This window comes from Rhinopithecus bieti, unplaced genomic scaffold, assembly GCF_001698545.2.
Source record: "Rhinopithecus bieti isolate Rb0 unplaced genomic scaffold, ASM169854v2 scaffold_7901, whole genome shotgun sequence".
NCBI lineage: Eukaryota > Metazoa > Chordata > Mammalia > Primates > Cercopithecidae > Rhinopithecus > Rhinopithecus bieti.
In genome coordinates, this window is record NW_016805596.1 from 389435 (window position 1) to 401393 (window position 11959).

The following is an 11959-nucleotide window of genomic DNA, read 5'->3' on the forward strand; positions in this document are numbered from 1 at the left end:
GGCCCCCGCCGTGGCCGTGGCCCCCGGGTCGCTGCCGCTGCTGGACCACAACGCGAGCCCCCCGCCGCCCCGGCCGTCACCCCCCGACGTGTTCGCGGGCTTCGCGCCCCACCCCGCGGCCCTGGGCCCCCCGACGCTGCTGGCCGAGCAGATGAGTGTGATCGGCAGCCGCAAGAAGAGCGTCAACATGACCGAGTGCGTCCCGGTGCCCAGCTCCGAGCACGTCGCCGAGATCGTGGGCCGCCAGGGTGAGTGGCCCTCGTCGGGGGTTGCTGTCCTGGGGATCCCCGCACCGCCCGCCCCGGGGAAGGGGGTCGCCCGAGCCCAGCCCAGCCGGCGCCGGACGCCCCGCACCGGACACGCCCCGCGTGGGCTCCGGCCTCAGCCACTGCCTTTGCGCCTTTGTCCTGCAGCGGCCGCGGGAGAAAGTTGGGCGCAGCCCGCGCTCCTCCCCTGCGCGCTCCGGCCCCGCCGCCGCCTTTGTCTGGGCCGCCTCCAGCCCGGAAAGGCTCCCGGGAGCCGCGCCGCAGCCCAGGCCCTTGGCCGCCCGCAGGGGCACCCCAGAGAGGAGCGCGAGGGCCCGGGGCTCCGGTCGGGCGGGGGGCACCCCACACCCAGCACAGGCGGCGGGGCGGGGCAAGCGCAGGTTTAGGGGTGGCTTAGGGGGGCCGCCTGCAGGGCCGGGAGAGAAGGCTGACAGTACAAAGAGCGCACGTCTGGGTCCCCAGCCTGGGGCCCTGACTGGGGTGGGGACGGGACCTGGCAGGAGAGGGTCCCTGCTCCACTCTCTGGCCCCGAGTCAGGGATTTGGGGGCCTGGGAAGGACCGGCTGTCAAAGCCACTTCTGGGGTGCAGCCTGCTGGGCAGGCCGGCGGGCGGCAGGCCCCGGGTGTGGGGTCCAGCGGTGGCATCGTCGGAGCTTCCCTCTGGCCGCCCCATTGTTCTCTTTGTTAGAGAGCTAGGCTGAGATTTGCAGGGTGACATCAGGCCGGCCGCTGCTCATTGGCCCCCGAGCTGCGGGGCGGGCGGGCGGGTGGTGGGCAGTGCCTGGCCCAGCTCACACCCACCACCCCATTAGCCACCCGCCCGCCCGCCTCCCTCAACTTTCTCCTGCCTTCCCACCACCCCTACCCGCTCCTGGCTCCCCGCTGACCGCTAGTGATCAGCCAGGTTCTAGAACTTGGGGTGGGGCCTTGGCGGGGCTAGGTGGGGTGGCAGGACACTTGGGCTGGGGGTCCCTGCCTCCCCCAGGGCCCTCAGGAACCCAGGCCAGAGAAAGGTGTGGGGGGCTGGGATTGCAAGGTCATCTGTGGCCTTGGCTGCAGGTGGGGGACCACCAGGGTGCCCTCTCCTCTGCCCCTTCCTTCTGTCCAGGTGGGTGGGGCAGCATGGCCTCCTGTCTTTTGGTCAGTCATTTGCCCAGCTCATGTGGGGACCCATGGAGGGTCAGGCATGGTGCTGGCCCAGGAAGCATGCTCTGGAATGGCGAATGTGGAGGGACTGGGTGCTCTGGCTGCCCTCAGTGGGACTCCCCAGCAGGAGGGTGCCCTACCATCCTGTTACTGCCTCCCCATTGAAGCCTTCCACCCGGCCTCCATGTCCCATAACCAGGGCTTAGAACAGGACAGCTGCCCTGTGCAGTGTGTGGGAGCCTGTGGAGACAGACGTCCAAGCCGAAGCCTGGGGACCAAGTGTCCAAAGGCACCAGGCTGAGCCACCAGGTGGTGGAGGGTGTGGCTGTGTTCTATGTGAACTCGCGTGTCCTGGCACCCGAAGGGCCTTTGAGCCAGGCTGTGACCACATGGGGAGCTGGCAGGAGTCAGGGTCAGGCTGAGAGCTTCTAGACCTGTGGCCTCAGGGTGGGAATTCTCTAGGGGCAGGTCCATGGGAGATGGAGTCCGTGGGCACCAGGCTTAGCCGCCCACTTCTGGCCTGTGCGTTCTGCACCCACTTACTGGGCTCTTGCTGGTGGTGGTCAGCAAGGCAGGCCCTGGGGCACAGTGGGGGTGGCGGGAGAGTGGGCCCTGATTGCTTGCCTGGCAGGCCGCAGTGCCCCGTGACCCTGTGCAGGTGACAGCCCCCTCTCTGTGATGTGCAGACGTCTCACCTCCATTCGGATAGAGGATTCTGGGGCAAGATGCTGGTTTTACTTATTTATTTATAAGACGGAGTTTTGCTCTGTCTCCCAGGCTGGAGTGCAGTGACGCGATCTGGGCTCACTGCAAACTCCGCCTTCCGGTTTCAAGCTATTCTCCTGCCTCGGCCTCCTGAGTAGCTGGGATTACAGGTGACTGCCACCATGCCCGGCTGATTTTTGTATTTTTAGTAGAGACGGGGTCTCGAACTCCTGACCTCAAGTGATCCGCCAGCCTCTGCCTCCCAAAGTGCTGGGATTACAGGCCTGAGCCACCGCGCCCTGGCTTATTTATTTATTAGTTTTTATTTTTAAAAATTTCTTGTAGAGACAGAGTCTCGTTCTGTTTGCCAGGCTGGTCTTGAACTCCTGACCTCAAGCGATCCTCCCACCTCAGTTACCCAGAACGCTGGGGCTGCTACAGGTGTGAGCTACCATGCCTGCACCCAAGTTGCTGGTTTTAATTCCAGCTCCAGGTCACACACAGCAGCCACCCTGTAAGTGGAGTGCAGGTTGCCAGGGATGTGACTGTGACTGCCATGACAGGTTGGCAGCTTCAGTAGTCCTTACATCTTCCACACTGTAGAACCATCTGTGGCTCCCAGCTTCTCCCACCCACCCCGTTGTCGAGCACACTTTTCAATGTCCTTTGTGCCCCAGCCCTGCCCCTTCACTCACCTTCTTCTCCACCCTGGGGCTCTCTGAGCTTCTCATGCTTTTCTGTCAAACCCAACCTCCAAGGCTACCCCTTCCCTGGAGGACAGGAGGGGTGCACCTGTCCAGCCTCCCCACCTAGACCAGAGTCACACAGGCCTGGCACCAGCCCTCGGCCCGGTAGCCATGTGCTGTTCCCTGAGGCTCAGTTCTCTTGATCCTAGAGGGAGGTCTGAGTGCTTTCTGGGCAGACCGTGGTCATTCACCCCTTCTGAGTTCCCACCCGTCTGCTGGAGGCTCCAATTCATTTGTTTGCTAGATCTTTCTTTTTTTTTTTGAGACCGAGCCTCGCTCTGTTGCCCGGCTGGAGTGCAGTGGTGCGATCCCGGTTCACTGCAAGCTCCGCCTCCCAGGTTCAAGCCATCCTTCTGTCTCAGCCCCACTAGTAGCTGGGATTACAGGCACGCGCCACCACGCCCAGCTGATTTTTGTATTTTCAGTAGAGACGAGGTTTCACCATGTTGGCCAGGCTGGTCTTGAACTCCTGACCTCAGGTGATCCACCCGCCTCGGCCTCCCAAAGTGCTGGGATTACAGGCGTGAGCCACCGCGCCCGGCCCCCGGCTGATTTTTGTATTTTCAGTAGAGAAGGGATTTCGCCGTGTTGGTCAGGCTGGTCTCAAACTCCTGACCTCAGGTGATCCGCCCGCCTTGGCCTCCTGAAGTGCGGGGATTACAGGCGTGAGCCTCTGCACCCAGCCATTGGCTAGATCTTTATTGAGTGCCTACTGTGTGCTGAGCCTGTGCCAGACTTGACCTGCCCCATCTCACTGAGGCCCATAATGTTCCCCAGGGAAGGTCCTGCAGCTCCCAGGTCACAGATGGGGAGGCAGAGGCTGCAGGAGGTAAAGGGTAGGTAAAAACTGAGGGGACAGCGGCACTTTGAGAGGCTGAGGCAGGAGGATCCCATAAGCCTAGGAACTGGGAACAGCCCGGCCAACACGGCAAAACCCTGTCTCTACAAAAAAAATACAAAAATTAGGCATGGTGGCACACTCCTGCGACTCTAGCTACTCAGGAGACTGAGGCGGGAGGATTACTTGAGCCTGGGAGGCCGAGGCTGCAGTGAGCTATGATCTTGCCACCGCACTCCAGTCTAGGCAACAGAGCAAGACCCTGTCTCCAAAACAAAAAAATCACGGGCTGGGATTCAAACCCTAGTTTCTCTGGTGGGTCAATAAGAAAATTTCAGATTCCAAAGCTGGAGGGCTGGGGGTGGGGGAAGGCAGCCCTGTTTGGGAGACAGGCAAAGTGGAGATCCAGGAGGACAGGCGTCTCCCTCCAGCTGGCCAGCAAAGGTGCTCTAGGGGATCTCAGGCCCTGCTCCTGCTGAGACCCCAACATGTACCCTCCTTTCTCACCCCACCCTGGACGAATCTGCTCTCTGTGGCAGCCCCTCGCCCTACACGTTCCCAGGGACAGGAACCGGGGCAGGTGCTTGGGTCTTCAGTATCTTGCCACGGCCTGTACACAGAAGGTCGTCTGTAGCTAATGAATGAATGAATGAGTGAATGATTTGAAGGCAGGGCTTGGACTGGAAGCTTCTCAGGGCTCCCTCTCTCCGCTGTTGGCACAGGCTGAGGGTAGTGGTTTTAGACTGTCCCCCGCGCCTGGAGGAGACCCCAGCTCACTGTTGGCTCTCCTGTCCCTTCTTCCTGGCTGAAGTCCTAGAGGCTCCCTTCTCCCATCTCCACAGGCCTCAGGTGTTTTCCTGGCAGCTGGGGACAGGGCTGGGTGTTGGTGGGGACCATGGCTTGGTTTTCCTGTCCGTACATTGAGGAGCCCTAGAAAGAAAGGGTCCGCTGGGTCACCTCCACACTGCAGACCCAAACTGAGAGTTCTGGCATCAGTCAGTGTACATACTCCCTTCATTCCCGGAGAGGTTTTTTCCTTTCATTCCCCAAGCGGTTTGTTTGTTTGTTTGTTTTTGAGACGGAGTCTCGCTCTGTCACCCAGACTGGAGTGCAGTGGCCGGATCTCAGCTCACTGCAAGCTCCGCCTCCACGCCTTTCTCCTGCCTCAGCCTCCCGAGTAGCTGGGATTACAGGCGCCGCCACCACGCCAGTCTAATTTTTTTGTATTTTTAGTAGAGACTGGGTTTCACCGTGTCAGCCAGGATGATCTCGATCTCCTGACCTCGTGATCCGCCCGCCTCGGCCTCCCAAAGTGCTGAGATTACAGGCATGAGCCACTGCGCCCGGCCAAGGTGTTTTCTTTTCTTTTTGAGACAGGGTCTTGCTCTTGTCACCCAGGCTGGAGTACAGTGGCTCAGTCTCGGCTCACTGCAGCCTCCACCTGCCGGGTTCAAGCGATTCTTTCACCTCACCCTCCTGAGTAGCTGGGATTACAGGCATGCACCACCACACCAGGCTCATTTTTGTATTTTTAGTAGAGATGGGGTTTTGCCATGTTGGCCAGGCTGGTCTTGAACTCCTGACCTCAGGTCATCCGCCTGTCTCCACCTCCCAAAGTGTGGGATTACAGGCGTGAGCCACCACGGCCAGTGGTTTTTGTTGTTTTTATTTTTATTTATTTATCTGTTTTGAGACAGGGTCTGGTTCTGTTCCTCTGTCTGGAGTGCAGTGGTGCAATCATAGCTTACTGCAGCCTCAACCTCCTAGGCTCAGGCGACCCTCCCACCTCTGCCTCCCAAGTAGCTGGGGCCACAGGTAGGCACCAACACTCCCGGCTAATTTTTTTTTCTTTTTTTTCTTTTTTTTTGAGGCGGCGTCTCTCTCTGTCACCCAGGCTAGAGTGTACTAGCGTAATCTCGCAATCTCTGCCTCCCGGGTTCAAGCGATTCTCCTGCCTCAGCCACCCGAGTAGCTGGGATTACAGGTGCCTGCCACCACACCTGGCTAATTTTTGTATTTTTAGTAGAGATGAGTTTTCGCCATGTTAGTCAGTCTGGTCTCGACCTCCTGGCCTAGTAATCCACTGTGCCCAGCCCACACCTGACTAATTTTTTTTTTTTTTTTTTGGAGACGGAGTCTTGCTCTGTCGCCCGGGCTGGAGTGCAGTGGCCGGATCTCAGCTCACTGCAAGCGCCACCTCCCGGGTTTACACCATTCTCCTACTTCAGCCTCGCGAGTAGCTGGGACTACAGGCGCCGCCACCTCGCCCAGCTAGTTTTTTGTATTTTTAGTAGAGACGGGGTTTGACCGTGTTAGCCAGGATGGTCTCGATCTCCTGACCTTGTGATCCGCCCATCTTGGCCTCCCAAAGTGCTGGGATTACAGGTTTGAGCCACCGCGCCCGGCCACACCTGACTAATTTTTAAATTTTTTTTGTAAAGGCCGGATGCGGTAGTTCACACCTGTAATTCTAGCACTTATGGGAGGCTGAGATGGGAGGATCAACTGAGCCCAAGAGTTCCAGACCAGCCTGGGCAGCATAATAAGGCTCTATCTCTTCAGGAAAGCTTTGAACAGTTAGCCAGGCGTGGTGGTGCGTCACTGTGGTCCCAGCTACTTGGGAGGCTGGGGTGGGAGGATCACTTGAGCCCAGGAGGTCAAGGCTGCAGTGAGCTGTGATGGTGTCACTGCACTCCAGCCTGGGCAACCAAGTGAGACCCTTTACAGAGACAGGATCTTGCTGTGTTGCTCAGGCTGGTCTCGAACTCCTGGCCTCAAGTGATCCTCCTGCTTTGACCTCCCAAACTGCTGAGACTACAGGTGTGAGCCACTGTGCCTGGCCTGGGACGGGGGTTTTGACATCCTTGTTTGACAGCTGAACCAGTTTCCCTCCTCCCCACCAGACCCCTCAGCTCCGGCTGGCTTCCATGGCAGCCCAGGTCTGGGATGCAGCTGTTCCGTGTTGCCCAGCTGCCTGGCTGGGGGCAGCCGCGTGTTGGACTGAGTGTTGGCTATGGGGCCTTGTTCTTGTCCCGTCCTGCTTCCAGAAGCCTGCCCTTGCTCTTGCCTCAGCGGCTCCCTGTGGTTCACGTTCCCCTTCCTGCCTTGGCAAACCTGTCCAGCCTGGGCTGGCGGCCTCGGCTCCCACAGCAGGACTTGTGGTTTCATTGGTGAGTCTGGAGTGCACGGTTATCTGCAGCCAGGACCCCAGACGGGCCAGATGAGTGACGCCCGCTGGTGTGTGTGCTGCGTGGGGCCCCGAGGCCCTGCCCTGGCATAGAGAGACTTGGCTGCTGTGGGCTGGGGATGTGGGACAGGTCAGGGCCAGACTCTGGGGTGGTCACCCCCATTCCCAGGCATCTCAAGCCCTCAAAGTTGGAGGGGACATGGCCCCCACACCTGCATTTCAGTGCCTTTGTGTCCGCCAGAGCCCTCCCCTCAGGCTTCCTGTCACTCTGGCCTCACTGGGGCAGGGGCCACTGGGGCAGGGGTGGGGCCAGGGTCACTCCTGGAGCCCTTATTCCTTGGCCTCTTGGGGTCTTGATGTGGGTGGGGTTTTGGGGGCCAGCACGTGTCAAAGTGGAGGCACCACCAATGAATTGAGCTCAAACTCTATCTTTGAGATCCTAGAGGCCTTGTAGCTGTGAGGTCTCCACCCAGCGCCGCCGTCTGGGATAGGGCAGGATGGAGTAAGGGGAGGGGGAGGCGGCCAGGTCCCTTCCCTGCCCCGACGCACCGGTGGCTCCCAGCACCATCCTGGTTTCTGCTCAGATAGTCACATACCCCCTTCCTGCACCCCCATCTCCCAAATTTGTCATCTCACCCAGACCAGATTTTCTATGACCACAGCGTGTGAGCCCAGCGGTGGCCACGTCAGGGCAGCCTCTCCCGTGTGTGACCCTCTAGGGACCCGGGACAGCTCTCAGATCAGCAAGGGAGGACCCCGTGCTGCGCCCTGGCAACGTTGGCGAGCTGTGCCCTCTGCTGGGTCGGCGTGATGGGGAACAAGCCCACCTCCTGCCGTGGGCAGGGCCAGTGGAGTCCCCGTCTGTGAGTGGCACCTCCTGCCCCAGCCTTGCTAGGTCTCTGCTCCGTGTGCCTCAATTTCCTCTCCTCAAGGAGGATCTCCCTAAAGCAAACACTGTGGGCTGCCACGGGCCACCGGCCTGGTCATGGCCCTTTGAGGGCCTGTGAAGGCAGGCCTATTACCTTCCACTTTCACAGTGAAGAAACAGGCATAGCAAGGTCCCCGAGTGCCCAGGGACTCCCCAGCCCCATCCCCCGGCCTCAGGGAGGCAGCTCAGAAAGTCAGGCATGTGAGGAGAGACTCAGAAGAGCAGGCCCAACTCGGTGCAGTCAAGGTGGGCTTCCTGGAGGAGGGGGACAATGGACTGCACAGAGGAACGGACCGCACGTCGCACTGGGTGCAATGGAGGCGAACAGAATGCTGCAAGTGGGAAGGACAGGTGTGGCGGCAGCGTTGCTGGGGTGGGCGAACTGCTGTCCCCCTCTGAGTGGGTGCACCCCCGCCACCCCTCCCAGGGTCCTCCCTGCCGAGCCCCTGAGACCACCAGCCTCCACGCCCCACGCCTTCCATCTTCCTGGCCCAGGCAGTTTCTGACTTCGTCCCCATCAAAAGTGCTGATCCTGCTCGTTTTCTCTCTCGCTGTGGGAGAGTTAGCAACACTGTTTTCCTCTCAGAGCCACCTTCTGACTGTATTGAAACAATATCTCTGCGGCTCCCTCTGCTTCCCCAGAGCCTGAGGGGGTTGCGGGCAGTGTCTCAAAACCCTTTCAGGCGAGGCACGGTGGCTCAAACCTGTCATCCCAGCACTTTGGGAGGCTGAGGCAGGAGGACTGCTTGAGCCCAGGAGTTTGAAACCAGCCTGGGCAACATAGTGAGAACCCATCTCTACAAAAACTAAAAATAGGCCGGGCGCGGTGGCTCGTGCCTGTAATCCCAGCACTTTGGGAGGCCAAGGAGCGTGGATCACCTGAGGTCACTAGTTCAAGACTGTCCTGGCCAACATGGTGAAACCCGTCTCTACGAAAAATTTAAAAAAATTAACTGGATGTGGTGGTGGGCACCTGTAATTCCAGCTGCATAGGAGGCTGAGGCAGGAGAATTGTTTAAACCTGGGAGGCAGAAGCTGCAGTGAGCCGAGATCGCGCCACTGCACTCCAGGTGGGCAACAAGAGCGAAACTCCGTCTCAATAACTAATTAAGCTGGGTCTCTGGAAGCTGAGGTGGGAGGATCACTTGAGCCCAGGAGTTGAAGGCTGCAGTGAGCCGAGATCGCGCCACTGCACTCCAGGTGGGCAACAAGAGCGAAACTCCATCTCAATAACTAATTAAGCTGGGTCTCTGGAAGCTGAGGTGGGAGGATCACTTGAGCCCAGGAGTTGAAGGCTGCAGTGAGCTATGACCACACCACTGCACTCCAGCCTGGTGACAGAGTGAGACTATCTCAAAAAAGGAATAGAAAAAAAAAAAGAAAAAAGAAAAAACCTTTAAGGCCCCAGGGGTGGGGTAGGGATATCTGGGACCCTGAGAAGACCACATCTGGTCAGTGGTTGCCCAGACAATAGGTGAAGAGACCCCTGCCTGCCACACTGACACTCATGCCGCCCATCAGGTCAGACCCCCAGCCCAGCCAACAAGAATGAAGCCACAGCAGGCCCCTCAGGGCCCACCTGGACCCTCCCGAGGCATCTGGAGGCAGGGTGGGCGAGTCGGCAGTCGGCTGAGGCCTCGTCTCCCCTTAGGCCAGGGTCTTGGGAGCCTAGGAAAGGTCATTTGGCCAGAAGGAAATTGTAGGCAGTTTCCACAATCTGAATCTCGGCTTCCCTTCCTGTTGGACCGGGAGGTGGTGGCAGAGGGTCTGCAGTTGCTCTCTGGGCTGACACAGTGGGGGCTTGAAACCATGGAAATGTCTCCTCTCATTTCTGTAAGATAAAAGTTCCAAGTCAAGGTATGGGCAGGGAGGGCTCTGTGGAGGGGGTGGGGGACATCTTCAGTTTGCGGGGGCTAGGGCCAGTCCTTGGCTCGTAGAGATAACACTGCAGTCTCTGTCTCTGTCCCCACAAGGCCGGCTCCTGTGTGTATGTCTCTTTTTTTCTTCTTCTTTTTTTGAGACACGGTCTTGCTCTGTCACCCAGGCTAGAGTGCAGTGGTGTGATCGTAGCTCACTGCAGCCTCCACCTCCCGGGCTCAGGTGATCCTCCCACTTCAGCCTCCCGAGTAGCTAAGACTACAGGTGTTCACCACCACACCTGGCTAGTTTTGTTGTTGCTGTTGTTTTTAGTAGAGATGGGGTCCTGCTATGTTGCCCAGGCTGGTCTCAAACTCCTGGGCTCCAGTGATCCTCCCGCCTGAGATTCCCGGAGTACTAGGATTACGGGTGTGAGCCACTGCAGCCTGCCATTATGGCTCTTTTTTTTTTTTTTGGAAATGGAGTCTTGGTCTGTGGCTAGGCTGGAGTGCAGTGGCATAATGTCGGCTCACTGCAACCTCCGCCTCCAGGGTTCAGGCAATTCTCCTGCCTCAGCCTTCCCCAGTGGCTGGGATGACAGGTGTGCGCCACCGCACCTGGCTTATTGCAGCTTTTTTTTTTTTTTTTTAAGAGAGAGTTTCGCTCTGTCACCCAGGCTGGAGTGCAGTGGTGTGCGATCTTGGCTCACTGTAGTCTCCACCTCCCAGGTTCAAGCGATTCTTCTGCATCAGCCTGCCGAGTACCTGGCACTACAGGTGCCTGGCACCACGCTTGGCCAACTTTTTGTATTTTTAGTAGAGACAGGGTTTCACCATGTAGGGCAGGCTGGTCTTGAACTCCTGACCTTGTGACCCGCCCGCCTTGGCCTTACAAAGTGCTGGGATTACAGGGGTGAGCAATGACACCCTACTTTTTTTAGTTGGAGTCTTGCTTTGTTGTCCGGACTGGGGTGCAGTGGTGTGATCTCGGCTCACTGCAGCCTTCTCCTGGGTTCAAGTGATCCTCCTGCCTCAGCCTCCGAGGTACCTGGGACTACAGGTGCCTGCCACTACACCCCAGTCATTTTTTGTATTTTTAGTAGAGAGAGGGTTTCACCATTTTGGCCAGGCTGGTCTCGAACTCCTGACCTCAAGTGATCGGCCTGCCTCGGCTTCCCAAAGTGCTGGTATTACATGTATGAGCCACTGCGCCCGGCTAACCCTACCTACTAATACTGTCAACGCCGGATATTAGGGTCCAGCTTATGAATTTGGGGGAAACATTCACACCCCAGCCATCACACTCTGTGGTTCCAGGTGAATGGCGCACACCTTTCAACCTAAAACAGGTCCCCTTGCCGTCTTGCTTTTATGCCAAACCCTGGAGCCCAGAGGGGAAACTGAGGCCCGGGGAAGAAGGGACGTGGTGTCTGAGGATGAAGTGATGTTGGGCACAGGCTGGGAGGTAGGGACTCCCTCACTGCCTCTGCAGCCCGCATGCCCAGCGGGGCTGAGCTGCGCAGGGGCTTTGGGTCACCTTGTCCTTCCCCGACAGGCTGCAAGATCAAGGCCCTAAGGGCCAAGACAAACACCTACATCAAGACCCCGGTGCGGGGCGAGGAGCCGGTCTTCATCGTGACGGGCCGGAAGGAGGACGTGGAGATGGCCAAGCGTGAGATCCTGTCGGCGGCCGAGCACTTCTCCATTATCCGCGCCACGCGCAGCAAGGCCGGGGGTCTGCCCGGCGCCGCCCAGGGCCCGCCCAATCTCCCCGGACAGACCACCATCCAGGTGCGCGTGCCCTACCGGGTGGTGGGGCTGGTGGTGGGGCCTAAGGGCGCCACCATCAAGCGCATCCAGCAGCGGACGCACACCTACATCGTGACGCCCGGGCGTGACAAGGAGCCGGTGTTCGCGGTCACCGGGATGCCCGAGAACGTGGACCGCGCGCGCGAGGAGATCGAGGCGCACATCACACTGCGCACTGGCGCCTTCACCGATGCGGGCCCCGACAGTGACTTCCACGCCAACGGCACCGACGTCTGCCTGGACCTGCTCGGGGCAGCCGCCAGCCTCTGGGCCAAGACCCCAAACCCAGGACGACGGCCCCCCACGACCACGGCCGGCCTCCGCGGGGATACGGCCCTGGGCGCCCCCAGCGCCCCCGAGGCCTTCTACGCGGGCGGCCGTGGCGGCCCCTCTGTGCCGGACCCAGGCCCCGCCAGCCCCTACAGCGTCTCCGGCAACGGGGGCTTCGCTTTCGGTGCGGAGGGTCCTGGTGCCCCGG

The 11959-nt window shown here is 59.4% G+C and overlaps 1 protein-coding gene across 1 annotated transcript; it reads left to right on the forward strand.

Moving 5' to 3' along the window:
• Positions 1-6: 6 nt before the first annotated feature.
• Positions 7-11958, forward strand: MEX3D (mex-3 RNA binding family member D; the record flags this gene model as incomplete). The annotated part of the gene is made up of 2 exons (XM_017872986.1): positions 7-248; positions 11228-11958. Coding segments are annotated over exons 1-2 (828 nt in total), but the record flags the coding sequence as incomplete, so codon positions are not given.
• Position 11959: the final 1 nt, after the last annotated feature.